The sequence below is a fragment of the Cylas formicarius genome, unplaced genomic scaffold (genome assembly GCF_029955315.1).
Source record: "Cylas formicarius isolate icCylForm1 unplaced genomic scaffold, icCylForm1.1 PGA_scaffold_8__14_contigs__length_24414737, whole genome shotgun sequence".
Classification (NCBI taxonomy): Eukaryota; Metazoa; Arthropoda; class Insecta; order Coleoptera; family Brentidae; genus Cylas; species Cylas formicarius.
In genome coordinates this window covers 448,174-467,573 of record NW_026844361.1, presented here as the reverse complement: position 1 = coordinate 467,573, position 19,400 = coordinate 448,174, and the positions used below count along the sequence as shown (strand labels likewise).

The 19,400-nt window shown below is 33.5% G+C and overlaps 1 protein-coding gene across 1 annotated transcript; it reads right to left on the bottom strand.

The window, feature by feature from the left end:
• Positions 1 to 13,207: 13,207 nt before the first annotated feature.
• On the bottom strand, positions 13,208 to 14,292 carry LOC132706054 (protein takeout-like). Its single transcript, XM_060677127.1, has 5 exons — positions 14,156 to 14,292; positions 14,016 to 14,099; positions 13,819 to 13,966; positions 13,627 to 13,760; positions 13,208 to 13,577 (listed from the first exon to the last, which is right to left on the bottom strand). The coding sequence occupies exons 1-5, from the start codon at positions 14,205 to 14,207 to the stop codon at positions 13,273 to 13,275; spliced, it is 723 nt and encodes a 240-aa protein (XP_060533110.1). The 5' UTR covers positions 14,208 to 14,292; the 3' UTR covers positions 13,208 to 13,272.
• Positions 14,293 to 19,400: the final 5,108 nt, after the last annotated feature.

Sequence of the window (19,400 nt, the reverse complement as noted above, 5' to 3'; positions counted from 1 at the left end):
TCATTTCTGGGAACATGTAATTAGCTAAGGGAATACGTACCTAACATGGCTGAATAACAATTCCTAACCCTACTCCTGCGACGTAAGTGGGACGTCGAACAACATAATGCTTTCGAGGATAATAAATCAGAGGTTGCTAAACCTTTGATTTTCCAGGTTTGAATAAAGACGCTAGAAGGAGAAAATTTAGAAAAACAGATTCTTAAAGTCTTGTTAGTGGCTGGTCACTTTTTCTTGGTAACGCTGTTTGTACTGAGAACTCGAAAAAATGCAGCTACAAAATTAACTTCGGGTATGGCCCTATACTAGAATACGACCTTGCTAGATCCAAGATCCAACTTTTAAAAACGTAACATTATAGAGCCAAGAGCGTCTACTGTAATTAGTGTAATTATAAATTCATAATGATTTAGAAATAATATTTTGTAATATGTTTCAAAAGATTTTTTATTGTAAATTATTTAATACATGAAATATTTCTTCATCTGAAGCTTCACTTTTTTGAAGTCATACATATTGACATTGAATTAATTTAACATTTTAGTGCATTCATTAAATGCTGTACACGATCCACTATTTCAATTTAACGTAAATCGGACCATCAAGATGCTTTGCAACATTTTAATGGACAGTCTATTCCGCAACTTATTTTTTATGACATTATAGAGGGAGAATGCACGTTCGACACTCGCGTTTCAAATTGGAACAGTGGCAAATGCTAATTCGAACTTTGAAATATTTTCAAAACGTTTACAGCCAGTTGCGTCACAATCATTATATACTTCAAAATAAAAATCAGCTGAAGAAGAGGTATTCATCCATATTTTATTGCTTATTAATATTATTATTACTCTTGGTGCAAATCAGCAATAGTTTTCAACAAGGATAAATTATCCGGAAGTCTTTTCTGAATCTGTTCGGCCAGAGAACATAAAAGGGTCTTGCATCGTTCAATAATATCCAACAGATCCTCCTTTTACTCAAGTTCTTGAGATATGGTATGAAAGTCAAAACCAAAATACATTGATGCTGTATGCATCAGATGTTCTCGGAAATTAAATTCTACCAGTTCAGAGTCCACCATATATGTTACACCTCTTTTATGAAATCAATATACGTAGTCCCCCTTCTAGTCGCTAGGTGGCACCACAGGTTTAAAGCAAAGCCAAAAAACTGTTGAATAACTTACCATGCACGGTATATTCGCCATCTATGGTCTTACCCTCATTCCTCTTTTTGTGCTTTGGTGGCGTATTTAAGTGTTTCACAATTGGAAGCAATCCTTAAGGATGAGTAGTACTTACTTCTCATCGAAACGTTGAGTAATGCAATATTTGTTTTAAGCAAAATACACCATTTAGGTTCAGTATATAGAAATTCAACCGCGTTAAGCCTTTCGCTGGTCTCAAATGAAATGCAGCCTTGTATGAAGGAAGTGCTCGTTGATGCTTCTTTGCACTCTTGTTTATTTGGAGAGGATTGGCCGATAGGCTCAAATCAATCAGATTAGCTGCAGATTACAGAACAAGGCTTTTATAGCATACGAATTTAAACTCAACCGTCCCACTTCGTTCCCGGAAGTTCCAAGGCTGAAGTGGGTGAAAGTCATTGTACCCTCAAAAGAGGGAATACAGGAAGGTTCGAGAGGAAAGGGGGAGGAGTTGTGTCCCCAGGAAAAAATAGTAAGTACTTTTGTTGAAAGATTGCACGAGTATTTGCGAGGCCAGTTATACAGGACTTCATTACGACAGATCCTGTTTGGTCCCAACAAGAAAAAGATTCAATTTGTAATGTGGTCAAACACCTGGTAGAGATAGGTGCAATTGCAGGTTGCGAACCTTGTAAGAATCAATTTATTTCACAGATCTTTTTGGTTTCAAAATGGGATGGTTTGATTAGTTTTAAATTTAAAGAAACTGAATGCTTTTATTGACACTTGTCATTTTTAACTTGAAGACAGAAAATTAGTAGAAACACTCTTCACAAGGAAATCCTTTATGGCCACTTTGGACTTGAAAGAAGCTTACTTTCTAGTCCCAATAATTGAAAATCAAAAGAATTTTCTAAGATTTTATTTTGATGCTCTCTGTTATCAGTTTAACGTGTTACCCTTTGGTTTATGCACCGCCCCGTGCGTCTTTACAGAATTAATGAAATCTGTGGTTTCTTATCTCCCTGCCAAGACTTTTCCCTCAATAGTTTATTTAGTTAACTTTACTATTTGGTTAGCTAGCCTTAAAAAATGTTCAAGTAACTTGCAATACACTGATTAGGTTTTTAAATTTTTAAATTTTTAGGTTTTGTTTTTTTGAATCCCACCACTTGTTTTTCTGATGAGTAAGTTTTGCAATTTGAACCGTTGCAAAATAAGAGTCTTTGCCGAGCTTTGTGGTGTGCTAGTTTTCAGTTTGCCCAGCAGTTTCTTACAGTTGGGTATATACTAAGAATTTTTGAGAGAGTCAAATATCTAACCCTTCAAGACTCTGTCGATAATTATGATACTTGGATGATAATTCCTTGTACTTTACGGAGGGATTTTATATGGTGGCTAAAAAGTTGACAGAATCCTGAATGCCCTGTAAGGCAGCAATTTTACGAACTTGAGATTTTCTCAGATGGTACTCCTTTGGGTTGGGGAATTGTATGCCAAGGGAATTGTGCCAGAGAACTTTGGAGTCCTAGGGAAGCTCAGCTTCATATTAAGGCATTAGAATTAACTGCGGCCTCATTCGGTCCCTAATGCTTCGCCTCCTATTTGACTAACTGCGAGGCACTTTTGAGGGTTGATAACACAACTACTATTTTGTATGTAAATAGAATAGGGGGAGTAAAATTTCCTGTTTTAAGCGAAATTTCGAGGCGCCTTGAGGTTGGTGTGAAGAAAGGAGGTTATGGGTTAAAGCATCTTACATTCGATCTTCCGATAATTTTGAAGTGGATAAGGAATTCACGAATTTGAATTTTGATGGTGAATGGTACCTTTCGGACAATGCTTTTGCTAAAATAAGAAGCAAATTGGGATTCCCATAAATCGAACTGTTTGCTTCTCGCCTAAGTAAGAAATGCAGAAAGTTTATTTCCTAGTTTCCAGATCCGGAGGCATCTAATGAAGACGCGTTTACTGTTTTTTGGAGCGACAGTTTCTTCTATGTTTTCCCCCGGTTTTGCTTGTTGCCACGGGTTTTACGAAAAATCAAGGCTGATTGAGCTACAGGGATCGCAGTAATCCCTTACGGGCACAGCCAGCATTGGTTTCCTATTTTTCATGGGAGGCGTTGTAGTTATTTATTGTTTCTAATTCCAGACAAATTACCTTCTTCTTTTGACAGGAGAGGTCATCCTGGCTGCAGAGATTTTGTCAGGCAAGCATTCCAGAAGATTTGCTGGATATTTTTCTATCATCTGTTCAGAGCGCTATCTTGAGGCATTTAATACCTGCATGCATTTAAACTTTGGTGGAGCTTCTACGAAAGGAGGAGGAGTGGAGTGTTATTACTTCTCACCTAGGTTGTATTAGATTTCCTTACTCTTCATTTTAGACAAGGCCAGTCCTATGGCTCATTAAGTTCTTTCAGAGCAGCACAGCCTTATTTTTGGATCAGAATTATTTAACAATGCAAATCTAACTAGGTTTTTTAAGGTGTTTATAATCTAAGGCCAAGTAAACCAAGATATGACAGCACTTGGGGCCCTGGCTTTGTAAAAGGGTTACATTCTAGTGACTTGTCATTAAAGCAATTAACTGTCATTAAAACAATTAAATTAGTTTTCTTACTGAAGTTAACGATTGTACATAGAGTCCAAACGCTCTCTCTTTAGAATTGGTCAACATAAAATCATTTCCAGATGGATTAGAAATTAGAATAACGAATCAAATTAAGATTTCAGCTATAAATAAGACTCGAACTGTTTTCAATTTTGCATAAATATGAAGATGTAAATCTTTGTGTGGTTTCAAATATATTATTGAGAGGACCAGTGCTTTAAGAGGCAGTGAATCTCGTTTACTTATTACATTTAAAAAGCCTTGTAGGGCAGCAACTATACCCAACAAAAGCAGATGAATAGAGATAACTTTAGGAGATAGTGGTGTCTACACTACTATTTTTACTGCTCACAGCACTCGACATGCCTCAACATCGTCTGCGTTTTGTAAAGGTGTTTCAATTGATATGATTGGAAAAACGGCAGATTGGTGAGAATGCTCTAAATGTTTTGCCCTTTTTTATAATAGACCTATTTGTACAGCAGGTGCAGGCTTTTTTGTTAATGCCACATTTGGGACATATAATTTTTCAGAAGGTTTGTTTTCTCGGACAGCCATTTATTTTGTATTTGTACTCGAGGCTTCCATAAACTTCATAAGGTTTGGATTTCCTTATATAGCCGAATAAAATGGTTTTATAACAAATTTGCTGAGTTGCCTTTGAAACGAACTTACCTGGTAAGTGAAGTTCGATCGTAATTATATGTTACACCTCTTCGTAGAAATCACCCATTCCCGCCATTTTAGTACTGTTCTGAACAGTACTAAAATGCCCTTTGGCAAATTTATTATAAACGGGCTTTAAAATAGAATGAGGTTAAGACCATAGGTGGCGAATATACCGTGCATGGTAAGTTATTCCACAGTTTTTTGGCTCTGCTTTAAAGCTGTGGTGCCACCTAGCGACTAGAAGGGGAACTACGTATATTGATTTCTACGAAGAGGTGTAACATAATTACGATCGAACTTCACTTACCAGGTAAGTTCGTTTGTTCATCGAAGTATACTAATCAAATGATCTACAGTCAACAAAGAACAGTGCTCGGCGATAAAGGCAGCGATTTTCAACTCCGCAATTGTCATGCTTTCTGACAAGACTGGTTTATATACTTCAGAAATAGATTTACATGCTTTTGTTGATTTTTCCCATACTGTGGCTTTTTTATGTTTTTCAGTTTTAGCGTGACTCACCAAGTCTTTTTATAGGCTTTTAACACAACACCGCAATATTTACCGGTTGCCGATGTCTCAGTCGTAACATCTGGTACAAGCCAATCTGCAATAAAAACATAAATTGTAAATAACGATTGAATTATGAATTGAATGAAAAGATAGGGAAACATTCAATCATGGCATCAACAACCACCAACACCACTCAATTTCTGAAAAGGTCACAGCAACCAGAACATAAAATGGTTTAAAAAAAAACAATCATTTTTTATAACTATTGATCAAGTATGTATTATTGTCCAAACCCGAAATAAATTTTGAAAAAGTCATAACATGTCAAATATCACCAAGACCACTGAGCCCTGACCGGCTCATCCACTCCAATAACTACTTATATACCTAATTAAATAAAAAAAATACCTTTTTTAATTTTATTAAAGAACGAGTACTCCTGCGCAGCAGTAGTTAGATAACGTCTATAGTACTCTAGTAAAAAATCATAAATATTGAATTGAATTATTTGTCTTGATTTATAAATACATAAATGCAATATAATTACAAAAATGCAATATTTACCTTTTAGGTTTGGATCTGTTTCCCAAATCTTCGTGTACTTCTGGCTGTACATTTTACAATACATTCTACAACCACAGAGTGCTTGTAGAATTACGAACTAGATGTCGTTATAAGTCGGTAGGTCAAGAAATAAATATTAATTAATGTCTCTGTTGGCTACATTGGTTTACACGAGAGCCATTTGTTAATAAAATAAAGAGTCAAAAAATCCCTGAAAATACCCCTACAAATTTTAGACCCCTAAAAAAATCCCAGCTCAGTTATTTATTCCCTAAATCTGGAGGGAAAACCCCTAAGTTAGGAACATGCATAGGCTATGTATTATATATTATGTTCCGTGATAATATTAGTGCCGCCATCTCAGAGTCGTACTGTAGATAAAAATCAACAATGGCGTCTTGGCTTGTAACCAGGATTTTGTATTTTGTTAATAGCTTTTGATTAAATGGAGTTTTAACAAAATGTGGCATTTTATTGGATTCCAAACAATAATACATGGTGTCAGGTGTGGGGTTGTCAAAAAAGCTCTGGGTAGCGTGTCAGAAGTAAATAAATTATTTGCCTGGTTTATATGTTACGTTTATATCTAAACGCAAACGTTGTAACCTAGGTGTTATCTGGTATAAATCTTTTTTGAAAATTGACACGAGAGTTTTATGGTCACTATTAACTGTGATATTTTTCACACCATAGATTAAATAATGGAATTTTTGGCAAGCAAAATCACTTGGCAACGTTTTCTTTTCAATCTGTGCATACTCAACCTCACTTTTAGTAAAACTACGGGATGAAAATGCAATAGGATGCCCAGTTTGCAATAAGCAAGCAACTAAACCATTTTTATTGCCATCTGTCTCAATCTCAATGTCCATAGATGGGTTGAAAATATCAGGACAGGAGCAGTAGCTAAAAGATGTTTTAATGGGGTAAGAGCCTTGTCGTGCTCCTCAGTCCACGCCTATTCTACATCAACCCTAGTTAAATGACGCAAGAGTGCAGAAACTTTGGAAAAATTTGGTATAAATTTGCACAAATATTTCGTCATCTCCAATAATTTCAAAATTTCACATTTTTGCTCCAGTTTGGGCATATCAGTAACTATGTCACCAAATATATCGCAGTTTTTCCTTTGAACAACTTCTGGTGCTGACATAACGCCAAATTGAAGCCGCAAAAAACGGTACCTTTCGAAAGGCGTTCCAAAAGTACAATACTCTGAACTTTCATCAGTTATCTTAACCTTAAAATATACATCTTTCATATCTAGTACTGAGAAAAAAGATTTATTTGATAACTGACTAGCTATTTTTTCAACAGTTGGATTGAAGAAGTGCTCTTTAGCTATAGCCTCATTTATATATTTTGGGTCGAGACATAGTCTCAAATCTTTATTTTTTTTCAACTATAACCAATGGGTTAAGCCAACCTGTTGGTTTTTCAACTTTAGCTATGATCCCTTCTTGTACCAGCTGTTCCAACTTGAGTTTTACTCTAGAATGCAATGCTTGTGGAATTCTCCGAATTGGTTGCATGTGAGGAATTGAATCCTTTCTTAAAACAATTTTGTGAGGGGTCGGACACTCCCCTTGTTGTGAATTTATGAACACACGGATGTATTAAACTAAAATAACTTTATTAATAATGAATACACTTATTTTAAATTAACACTCTCTCTCATGTTAGGTTAGGTTCTATTCTGCACCGTTTCCTCTTCTCTTCTTGCAGTGGATTAATGACAAGTAATCACAACACTCCTCCTCGATTTGAAGTTTTACAAATGTTTGGATAAATGAAAATCGTGATTACAAAAATAATCAATTGCAGTATTTATACAATATTACACTTATCTCTAAGTTTTACAAATAAATCCTTGCTTAAAGGTTTTGTTAACATATCTGCTAAATTTTCCTCAGTTGGTACATATTCAACAGATATTTTTTTGTGTAATACTAAATATTTTAAATAATGATTCTTTATATCTATGTGTTTAGCCCTTTTTGAACTCTCATTACTTTTTGACATTAATATTGAACTTCTGTTATCACAAAAAAGCAGTGTGGGAATATTAAGCTTAAAATCATTTAACACCCCTTTAAGATTCATTAGGTCCTGAGCACAAGCAGCCGCTGCAACATACTCCGCTTCGGCGGTAGAAAGAGCAACGCATCCCTGTTTCTTTGAAAACCAGCATACAGGGTTGTTACCAAGTAAAATTAAGCAACCACTTACACTCTTCCGATCATGTTTATCTGATGCCCAATCTGAATCTGAAAAAGCTTTTAATTTTACTCTGTCATTACTTGATTCATTTTTCACAAAAGTTAATCCTTTAAATTTAGTAGTATTTAAATAACGTAATATTCTTTTTCCTGCGTTCCAAGTATCATTTGTTGGCTTGTCCAGAAATCTACTTAAATATGAAACAGAAAATGTTATATCGGGTCGTGTAGTTGTTGACAAGTACATCAGTCCTCCGATCAATTGCCTGTAAGGAACATTCACAATCTCACTATTTTCATTATATTGAAATCCTTTTTCCATAGGTGTAGATTTTCCACTACATTCTTTCATGTTAAAATTTTCCAATAGTTTTTCAATAAATTTTGTTTGCTTTATTTCTAGTTTACCTTGATCTTCCTTTCTGTTTATTGTCATCCTTAAGAAATTCTTGACTTCTCCCATATCTTTTGCTTGAAAATGTTTCTTTAGTAAAAATACTGTTTCATCAATGTTTTCATTCTTTCCCACTACTAACATGTTGTCTACATATAATAATATCCAGTTATTTTTACCACAGTACAAGCAGCAATTATGTCTTGATCTTTGAAAATTGTTTTCAATAGCAAAATTATTAAAAGTTTCATTCCAAATTTTTGGAGACTCTTTGAGACCATATAAAGCTCGATTTAATCTTAAAACTGTTGATTTTGTTTGAAGACCTTCAGGTGGATATACATAAACCTCAGTTTCTAATTTTCCATTTAAGAAAGCTGTAGGAATATCTAACTGTTTTATTTTCCAATCTTTCTGTAATGCTATGGAGAATAAAACTCTTATTGTTGCCATACATGCTACAGGAGAGTAAACTGGTTCATAAAGATGCTTCTCCTTAATTTCGAAACCTCTAGCCACTATTCTAGCCTTTTTTATGCCATCGTCTTTTGTTCGAAATACCCATTTTGTCTGTATCAGTGTTTTACCTTCTGGTAATTGCACTTCAGTCCAGGTTTGCATTTTTTCATGCGAGTGTAATTCCTTTTTTATAGCTTCCTTCCATTCAACTGTTTTTATCGCTTCATCGTAATTCTTTGGATCATTCTGTGATGTTAGCAAACAATATGCTGAGTAAATTTCATACTCACTAAGATGTTTTGGTGTGTTTATCTTTCTTCCATGTCTTGATGTCTCAGTTTTTGTTACATTTCTGTCTTTATCATTTAAACTTTCTGACTCTATTCCATCATTATCATCTTCTGATTCATTTATTCTACCTACTTCATTTTCGTCTGCTTCTGTCTCTTTGTTGTAATTTTCTTCATCTCTTATTATTAAAATCTGTCTTCTCTTTTTCCTCAGCAAAATTTGATACTTCTTTCTCCAACGTATCTTCAATCTGTTTCTCCTCCAGAAATGCTTTAACTCTAAACCTCCAGTTTTTATAATTCTGTCCATTTAATTGTGGAAATACCACCGACGACGTATTCATTTTGCCGTTACAAGTTTAATACACGTGTCCAAAAAAAATTTCAAATTTTCTCCATCTACCTTCGGCCAGCCAACGTCTTGCGTGGTTCTGGGCCCATAACCTGTTGTGAATTTATTAACACACGGATGTATTAAACTAAAATAACTTTATTAATAATGAATACACTTATTTTAAATTAACACTCTCTCTCATGTTAGGTTAGGTTCTATTCTACACCGTTTCCTCTTCTCTTCTTGCAGTGGATTAATGACAAGTAATCACAACACCCCTAAGCCTTCAAAAACCATCGGGTAGCTATCAATTACGTCACTTTTGTCGTCAGTTTCCAGATTTTATTTTCTCTTTTTCTGAAGACGAAGACAGCAATCTTGAGCGGGACAGCTTAAGTTCGAGTGGTGAACTAATCTCATTGATTGGACCAACGATGTCATTGCACCAGAAATTATCCTAGATAATTCAACCTCTTACAGTGATAAGCCGAACTTGCGCTTACAAAGAAAGAAGCCCTCAGAGAATCGTCAAGCGAGTCGTGATTTCAAACTACCTATGAAGAATACTCTGGGGGACAGCACGGAAAGTGCGCAATAAGTGTAATTGCTGCGACTAAGTAGAATCGCTAAATTGGATCTGTGTGGACACTAGAGTGCTTGAAATTTTTTTTTAGCTTTACCTTCTCAAATGTTTCTCTTTGATTTAAAAAAAAAATCCTCACCAAAGATGAGCCGTGTAGGTTAGCTCTAAGGGGTCGCTATTTTGATTTTAGTTTCAGATTTAATTGACATATAATTAAAAATTCTTTTCTTACAAAAATTAAATTTACGTACAATGTTCGCGATTTTTTACAAAAAAACCAATTTATATTGTTAAAGTTAAGTCTTTAAGCTTTCCAAAACCGTATAACAAAGTATGATTATTATTAAAAGAAGATTAATTACAGCCATTTAAAAATTACTAAATTTTGAACTTTTCAGAAATAGCTTCTAATAATTTTTTGTCTACATAATTTCTCAAAATTTTTATTCTAACTAATAGTCAGTGTTTTATTTCTATGGATTTCAAATTTTAAAATGGTTGTCAGTACGTAGTGTAGGTGGCAGCTCTTATATATATATATATATATATATATATATATATATATATATATATATATATATATATATATATATATATATAAATTATCAGTGCAACACATATATTTAACGCTCTGAGTAATTTCAATCATTATCAGTAAAATAGCTGAAAAGAAAATTTATTTGGTTGGTTTTTCATGTAAAAAATTAAGTAAACGAAAATTAGAGAGTATAAGAAAAGTTTTACAATTACTTTTCTACAAGCATACAGATTCTAACCTCACAATTCGACAGTGTATTGATGAAGTGATTCGTGATGTTATGAAAGTTTAGAAACCTACTGGTATTCCCGTCTGTCAACCATATAACGCTATTACTAAAACTTTTGAAAAAAAAATAAAAAAAAGAAAACTCAGAAACAAAAAATTACGGAGCATACATTTAAAAATCGCCTTGAGAATTTGTTTGATATATCTAATCATAATTCAGCACGTTCATTAACAGAAGCTCGACATAGTATAGAAATCGACATAGTATTTTGTAATTGAAATTACTGAGAGCTTCAAAGAATGACAAAACAATAATTTCTTAATATATGTGATAATTTGACAACTGTACCGTATGATCTAATATAATTAGTGCTGCCCCTACACTACGTACGTAAATTTGAAATCCATACAAATAAAACACTGACTATAATTAATTAGGATAAAAATTTTGAGAAATTATGTAGATAAAACAATATTAGAAGCTATTTATGAAAAGTTCAAAAATTAGTAATTTTTAAATGGCTGTAATTAATCTTCTTTTAATGATAATCATACTTTGTTATACGGCTTTGGAAAGCTTTAAGACTCAACATTAACAATATAAATTGTTTTTTTGGAAAAAATCGCGAACATTATACGTAAAAAAGAATTTTTCCCATGTTAATTAAATCTGAAACTGAAATAAAAATAGCGACCCTTTAGAGTTGAGCTACAGGGCTTACATTTGAGAGGATAAAAGCTAAAAAATGAAATAATTTTTTTTTTGGAGCTCCCTAGTGGACACCATCTAATTTAATTTTGTATGATGATGTAGTATCAATTTTAAACTAATTTTTGAATAGCGCCATCTAACGTTTAAATTTGTATTGAATTATTTTTATTAGTTTTACGGTGTAACGCCAGAGGGAAGGCAACTAGAGATTTTTCATGATAGTAGGTTAGGAGGTTGGTTGGTCTTTTGGTGGCTTTTGTGTTTTTTTGGGATTCTCCATGCGGGTTTTGGAGGGAATCGGCAATCAAAAGTTGTTGAAATAACCTATACTAGGAACAATCCGCAATCAGCATATATAATTTAAATGTCTAATTTTTGACCTAAAAACAAAAAACCAAAATGTCAAAATGACAGCAGGGCCCGTTTTAAGTATGTTTTTAATGGTAAGAGGGGTTACGTGATACCTCAGTTTATGCAAGACAAAAAATTAAATAAATGCATTTTTAATTATAAATTTAATTTCTTATAAATAATATTAATGATTATTATAAGAGTGTGAATACTTTCACTTATCAATGACAAAATATTTAATCCTTTTGTCAGTGCGCCAAGTCCATTTAAACTGGTTTTTAAATATAAATAAATCAAAAAATAATTCGAGCTTCATTAGTTTTTCATATTCGTTTGGATTTAGTATTTAATCGACTTTCTATCGGAAGTTTCAAGTTCGTTATTTTGAGTTATGCTGAATCCAATCGCAATTTATATGAAGCAGCAGAATTTTTAATGAAAAACGAAAGGGAAAGAGGGAATGGTTAAATGCTATTACAGTGTAATTCCCTCAAAAACTTTGCATAATGTTAGTAACGCGTTTATTGATGCACAAGTTGCTAATTTCCAATATGTAATAAAATAGTGATGAAACTATTTTTTTTTAATTTTAGCTACGTTTAAGTACTCATTTGACCGTTCTTCCAAACACTGACGAATCAAATGTGTTCAAAATTGGTTTGCGAATAGAACGTGAAAAGACCTTTAAAAAGAGGTATCGCATGACCGCCCCCCCCCCCTGCACCATTAAAAAAGAGCTTACAATGGCACTCTGCTGCCCTTTTGACATATTCATTTTATCTAAAAAATTGGACATTTTAATTATATTCATGCATGTTAAATTTCACTGTGCTGTAAACACAGATTAAAAAAATAAAAGAGGGGCCTCATCATTTACGCGGGCAGACCTTATATTGACGAAAGCATTCTTGAGGAATTTTGAATATGCGTTAGTGTTAAATAATACATTTATTTATAAATTCGCATCCAGTTATCGAACGTTTTGATGAATGCACCTTTAAGACTTCAACAAATTTTGTTTCTATGTCTTCTAAAAATTCTCATAGGCCGAGCTAGTTAGAGATGTTAAGTACGAACCATGGAACGTTTTTTTTTTCAGTGAATGTTATTCCTCTTTTTGTATTCTAATCAGTGCAACAAAATCGACTTCGTGTTTTATTCCACCTTTGATCATTCAGCAGAATGACTTTTTATACTCCCGTCTGTAAAATATCTAATTACGCACCGATCTAGCGCGCGGGAAGTGCCGCTTTACCACGTCAGTTTCGTTTCCCACGAATCCGAGCCACTTCGGACATTTCCGAGATTTTACCGCCCGGGTATGGGAGCAATTGGATGCTTTCGGAGATATTTCCCACGATTTGAATTTTGACGTTTGTTTATTCTGACAGTCATATCACTGAATGTATTCGTGTTTTGCGAAAATGTACCCAAAAACTAACGGCCGTGGAAAAAGTATAGTATGCAACACGTTCACATAAACTCATGAGTCAAATGCCGTTTACCGCACATGTTGCATAATATACTATTAGCAGTCGGGGTCATTAGAAGTAAATCTACAAACGACCGAAACTGATAAACACACAATTTAATTTGTGTCATTTTTTTTATTGTCATAAAACCGAGCGTCACCGTTTTACACTCGAAGCGGTTTAATCGGCAAAAATATATTTTACTGGCAATCGGTCGAACAATTTTTGCGCGTATTTCAATTCAACGGCGGAATACTGCTTATCGACTTCGTCCACGACATCTTCGAACAGCACCCTCCATTCCTCGTTGATGACCTTATTCAGGTTGTCCCCGAGGAGTTTGTTACCGTCGAACAAATTCTCGAAGTTGAGCGCGAGGTTATCCAATTCGATCAGGTGGGTCCTGAAGTCGCTTATCTTGTAAAAAGTCTCATCGTTTTTCTTTACCGTTTTGAAACGCACCTGGACGTCTAATCGGCAGTTACCTGCAACGACAGATGGTTTAAACTGCACTGACCACGGAAAACGTCGTACTGAACGTTATCGTCGACCGTCCGTGACCGTACACCTGCAACACCAAAATCTGGCCGTCAGCGGAGTACTCGGCTTTCTGCGTTATATTGGGGTGCACGGTAGTAAATGTGAGGATCTTTTTCTCTGCATCGAAACTGCGAGGAAGTAAGAAACGTTGAATAAATTGTCGTAAGTGAGGAAGTAAGTATTTACTGCGCTTTGGGCACCGTCAGCTGCGTCATTCCTAGCAACTCGATGTTCCTGTAGTTTTGGACGAGATGCACCGCCCCCGTGCCCCTCCCCAGCACCAATTTATCTATTTTTAAAGGATCCAGCGGGGGCAATTCGAATTCGGGCATCCCTATAGCGGGGAAAACTTATTTTTTAAACACGAATCAATATAAAATTACCGGGTTGTAGTTGCTTGATGCCGTCTTCGATCGCCTTGGCGAGGCACTGGTCGTCCTCCATCTTGCATTTCGTAAAAGCGCCGACTGGAAAAAATAAGCGACATAGAAAAGTATTCGAAAAATAACGACACGCAGCTCACAACATAAATTTATTAGGCACAAAAAACAAGCCGCACCGCCGAGATTGCTCATTTTGTGCTTTTGCCACGGGAATGATTAATTCCGTATAATTTTGCCGGTATTTATTTACATTTGTATTTTTTGTTCGACCCACGCGAACCCATTGGTGTAGAAGAAATGGTTTACTCCTCGATATATTAAAAAAGAATCAAACCCAAAGTTTTAATTGTCATCGATAGTCATCTCCACTAATGTTTTTCTAATACAGACATAAAGCTATAGTATTCTGTGGCTCGCGAAATCGACAGCTGTCAACTAGGGCTAAGGCAATTGTTCGGAATAAATGTTTTGGGTAAACGTGTGGAGATGGGTGTTTAAAAAGAAAATGGTCCAAAATGCTAGTATTTCCAGTCATTGAAACAACACGACCCCTACAAAAATACGGTGACACGCAGATTCTAAACAGTCGGTGACTCATCGCGAAAAGAATAAATTGCGATCGCTGTAGGGGTTACGTGTTCGTTTATTCGTTTGTATGTTTTAATTGAGGTATTTGGTGAAAAAAACACAAATTAAAAGAAACAGTATTTATTAATTTTTCAAAGAAACCTCCACTATATTTCTATAGATTCTCGGATTTTTCGTTTGTAAAATTCTTTGCAAGAATTGTAGTTTTATCTAATAAAATTTGATGTCCGGTTTCGTAATGTATTCGACAACTACCGATGAGTTTATTTGTCGTAGTCTTCAAGGCTCTTTCATGTTCTTTGAGTCAACAGTGGCAAGTTTGGGGTTACTTTCGGACTCATTATCTGTGGAAGATTCTGGGTTAATATTTCTAAAGTTCAATAATTCGGGCTGAAATAGTTTTGCGACTCTGTAAACAAATTAACAGCCGATGATTTTTGGGCCGTATGATGGTGTGGCAATCCATTAAGGTGCGTACATTTTTTGTAAACAGAATGACCCAATGTTATTGCTTATTATTGCTTTCTTCTCATAAATATATTCGCGATGACTGGTGATAATGCAGTTTCAGGAATAGGAACTTTAGAAAAGAGGGATTCTACGTTGAAGCTAACCAGAATGTGCTGTGGATTTAATGTAATTCTTTTTAATCGTTCGATGAAATGAAAGGAGTTAATTACGAAACTATCAGTTTTGCCCTGTAAAAAGTTTTAATGCAGAAGCTAGATATTTTGTTAGAGAATATCACGAAACCGGATATGAAATTATAATGAATTCTTCTGCCAACGGAAAATCCGATAATCCAGAGGAATCTATAATCTATTAAACAATCTTAACTACGATTCAGGTTTTTACCTTTCACCAACATGGGAATCCGTCGTCCGGGACAATGTTCATGTCCCTCTGTTTAACCCCTCCCTCCTCAAACAATAAGGAGAATAGAATGCGAACCAGTTGCAGTTAAGCTCTGAAGAAGTCAACAGGACGATTGGCGAAACGTCAGCAACTTCAATTCAACAACAACTGATGCACGAGGAATCCAGACGTTTTGTAAATATTTGTATTCGTCAATAATATAAATATAATAAATAATATAGTATATAAATTAGATCGTGTTAATTTAATAATTATAAAGCGTGGGATATATGTTGCTTCAATATAATTCCGGTAAATACGTGCTGTGTTCTGAATTGTAAGGGGAATTTGTAAAAATAGAACAGCGGCAATTTTCTTATTCCCATATGGGCAAAAATGGATGCAAGCAATAAAAAGAGAAGATTTGTTTGTTTTGACAAAAAACACAACACTCGGGCTTGGAAAAATAATAATTATAATAATTATAATAGTTTTCGATAAGTGTATGGACCTTTAGGATTTCTATTCTACTGCAGACGCGGCCGACTTGTAATATTTTGCTAGAGAATAATATAATGATTAATATTAAATAGGTACAAAAATGATGATTCCTTTAAAGACGAATAAAATTAAATTGTTCAAATATCAATGTATAACATATGTATGAATTTTTAGACTATTCTAGACATTTATACTATATATATATATATATATATATATATATATATATATATATATATATATATATATATATATATATATATATATATATATATATATATACTCACGTATTGATTCACGGATGGAAAAATGTGATGAAACTATATTCCGGGATATCATCCGTTCGCTCGTTGAGTGTTCGAAGTGTTTTCGGAGCGCGAGCATTGAAGATGCCAAGTGAGATTTTGGCGAAACGTCTGCAGGATTCCAGTCGGATGCAAGATTTGCAGGATTCCAGTCGGATGCAGGATTCCAGTCGGAGTTCAACGAGCGAACGGATGATATCCCGGAATATAGTGTCATCATATATATATATATATATATATATATATATATATATATATATATATATATATATATATATATATATATATATATATATATTGATATTGCGGATGTCATGCATCCAGATATCGTCAGTTTCATATATATATATATATATATATATATATATATATATATATATATATATATATATATATATATATATTATATATATATACAATATATATAATATATATATATATATATATATATATATATATATATATATATATATATATATATATATATATATATATATATATATATAATATATATACGTATATATATATAATGACAGTATATTCCGGGATATCATCCGTTCGCTTGTTGAACTCCGACTGGAATCCTGCAGACGTTTCGTGTTGAGTGTGTTCGAAGTGTTTTCGGAGCGTGAGCATTGAAGATGCCAGTGAGATTATATATATATATATATATATATATATATATATATATATATATATATATATATATATATATATATATATATATACTCACGTATTGATTCACGGATGGAAAAATATGATGAAACTATATTCCGGGATATCATCCGTTCGCTCGTTGAGTGTTCGAAGTGTTTTCGGAGCGCGAGCATTGAAGATGCCAAGTGAGATTTTGGCGAAACGTCTGCAGGATTCCAGTCGGATGCAAGATTTGCAGGATTCCAGTCGGATGCAGGATTCCAGTCGGAGTTCAACGAGCGAACGGATGATATCCCGGAATATAGTGTCATCATATATATATATATATATATATATATATATATATATATTGATATTGCGGATGTCATGCATCCAGATATCGTCAGTTTCATATATATATATATATATATATATATATATATATATATATATATATATATATATATATATATATATATATATATATATATATATATATATATATATATATATATATATATATATATTGATATTGCGGATGTCATGCATCCAGATATCGTCAGTTTCATAAAGAAATGTCCATTTTTTACAAAAATTTTGATTTTTATGCTATCTTCAGCAGTTTGGATTAAAACTCAAATAGTTTTGTTTTAATTTACTTAGTAGTGCCTTAAAATAAAGAATTTAATTTTGCGTGGTTCATTTGCTTGTCGCCACACTTATTTTTAACTTGAAAACATGTTTTTAGAGTAAATCAATTGTTGTGGTGAGTTTTCTTATAGTTCAGGTAAGTCAATTAAGTAAGAAACATTTAATATCGTTGTTTTATTTAGTGTTTTTAAATTTTAATTAATTTTCAATCTGAAATGGATTTGCGCCATTTGCACCCTAAATGAATTAGTGAATTTGACATTTTTTTTGTAAAATCGGTGTGAATAGTAGGTTACGGTTATTAGGTGTAATGGTAATATTGTTCTTCAGTACGACTAAGAGTTCAAGCAGCTATAGAATACTAAGCCAACTAAAGTTTAAAGGTAAAGGCAAGGCTAGTGATTCTTTGCTGTAAACTTAAAACAAACAAACGAAACCTGATAAATTAACTGCTCCAAAAATCCGAGTCAAAAGTTTTTGTTTTAAGCGACTTTACCAATATTTACCAGAAAATATTGCTCCAGAAACTTCCACAGGCTACTGTAATACTAACCAAAACTTCTGGATTCGTCCTGCGCCGGTTTTTTTTGAGTCGAGCTGACCAGTTTCAGTCAAGCTCAGAAGAAGCCAACAGGATGATTGGCGAAACGTTAGCTAGTTCGACTCAACAAAAACCGACACAGGAGGAATCCAGAAATTTTATATATTTTGTTACCGAAATAACAGATCTGGATAATACTGAGAATTTAAAAGCCTTTATAGACCCAGAAAGTTTAAACAATGCCGATATAACTTTCGACGAAATCAACTACAAATAGGTACACCATTACCAAAAAAGGATCATGGAAAGTTAGAAAGCGCAATTAAAGGCGATACAATTGGCAACAAGAAATTAAAAATTTTACAAAAATATATTAAAATGTAGAAAAAGAAAACAACCAGTTGGATTCACTTTATTTGGGGAATAAAATTTATCTTTATTCAGTCTCAAAAAGGACCAGTGTGTAGGATATCGAACAAAAAACTTGTCCGAGGAGACACATAGCCCAAAAAAAGAGTTCTGTTCTTTTTTTTTGTTCTTTTATCCAAAGTGTGGCAATTTATTACAAAATTTATTCTTCATAATTTTACTCTTTTTGATCTCACACAATGGCAACTACTTTTTTTTACGAGGATGAAGGAGAAGTGAAGAAGCATTGTTTTGTCGCAATTATTTCTTATTCACCAAAGTTTTACCAAACACGTGTCACAACGACAAATCTATTATCCTTTACAGTTACGATTATGGGGCACAGAATTGCAATTCCACTTTCTCAGGTGCTCTAATATTTTTGGAATGGAACAGGGATTTTCTCGTAAAACTCTATTTTCAAAAAAGTAGTAATATATCCGTCCACATGAATATGAAATTAAAAATTGCAGGAACCACCCATTTCTTCAATGTTATTAATTAGATAAGAAAATAGCGCCATATTGTAATAAATTTCAAACCTTTATATTAGAAAATTTTCCAAAACTATACTATACCATAGTAAATTATAAATTTAACAATGTTTTATTTTAGTAATACCTAAATGTCTTATATTTTTGTTTTCTTTAAAGACCCAATAAAAAGGTATCATTTATAGTGATATTTCTTTTTTAAATAAAATTTGCGTAAGTCCAAAGATTTAACATGATGTGATTTTTGCAACACATATAGAAAGTTAATACAAAAAAGATTTTTGATAATAATAATAATTCTTTAAGTTTTTTTTTCACTGACTGTAAAATTTACATTTTTGCAATTTTGGCAACAATTACCGGATAATTACAGTAGTTTCAACTACAAAACAATTACCCAGAAAAT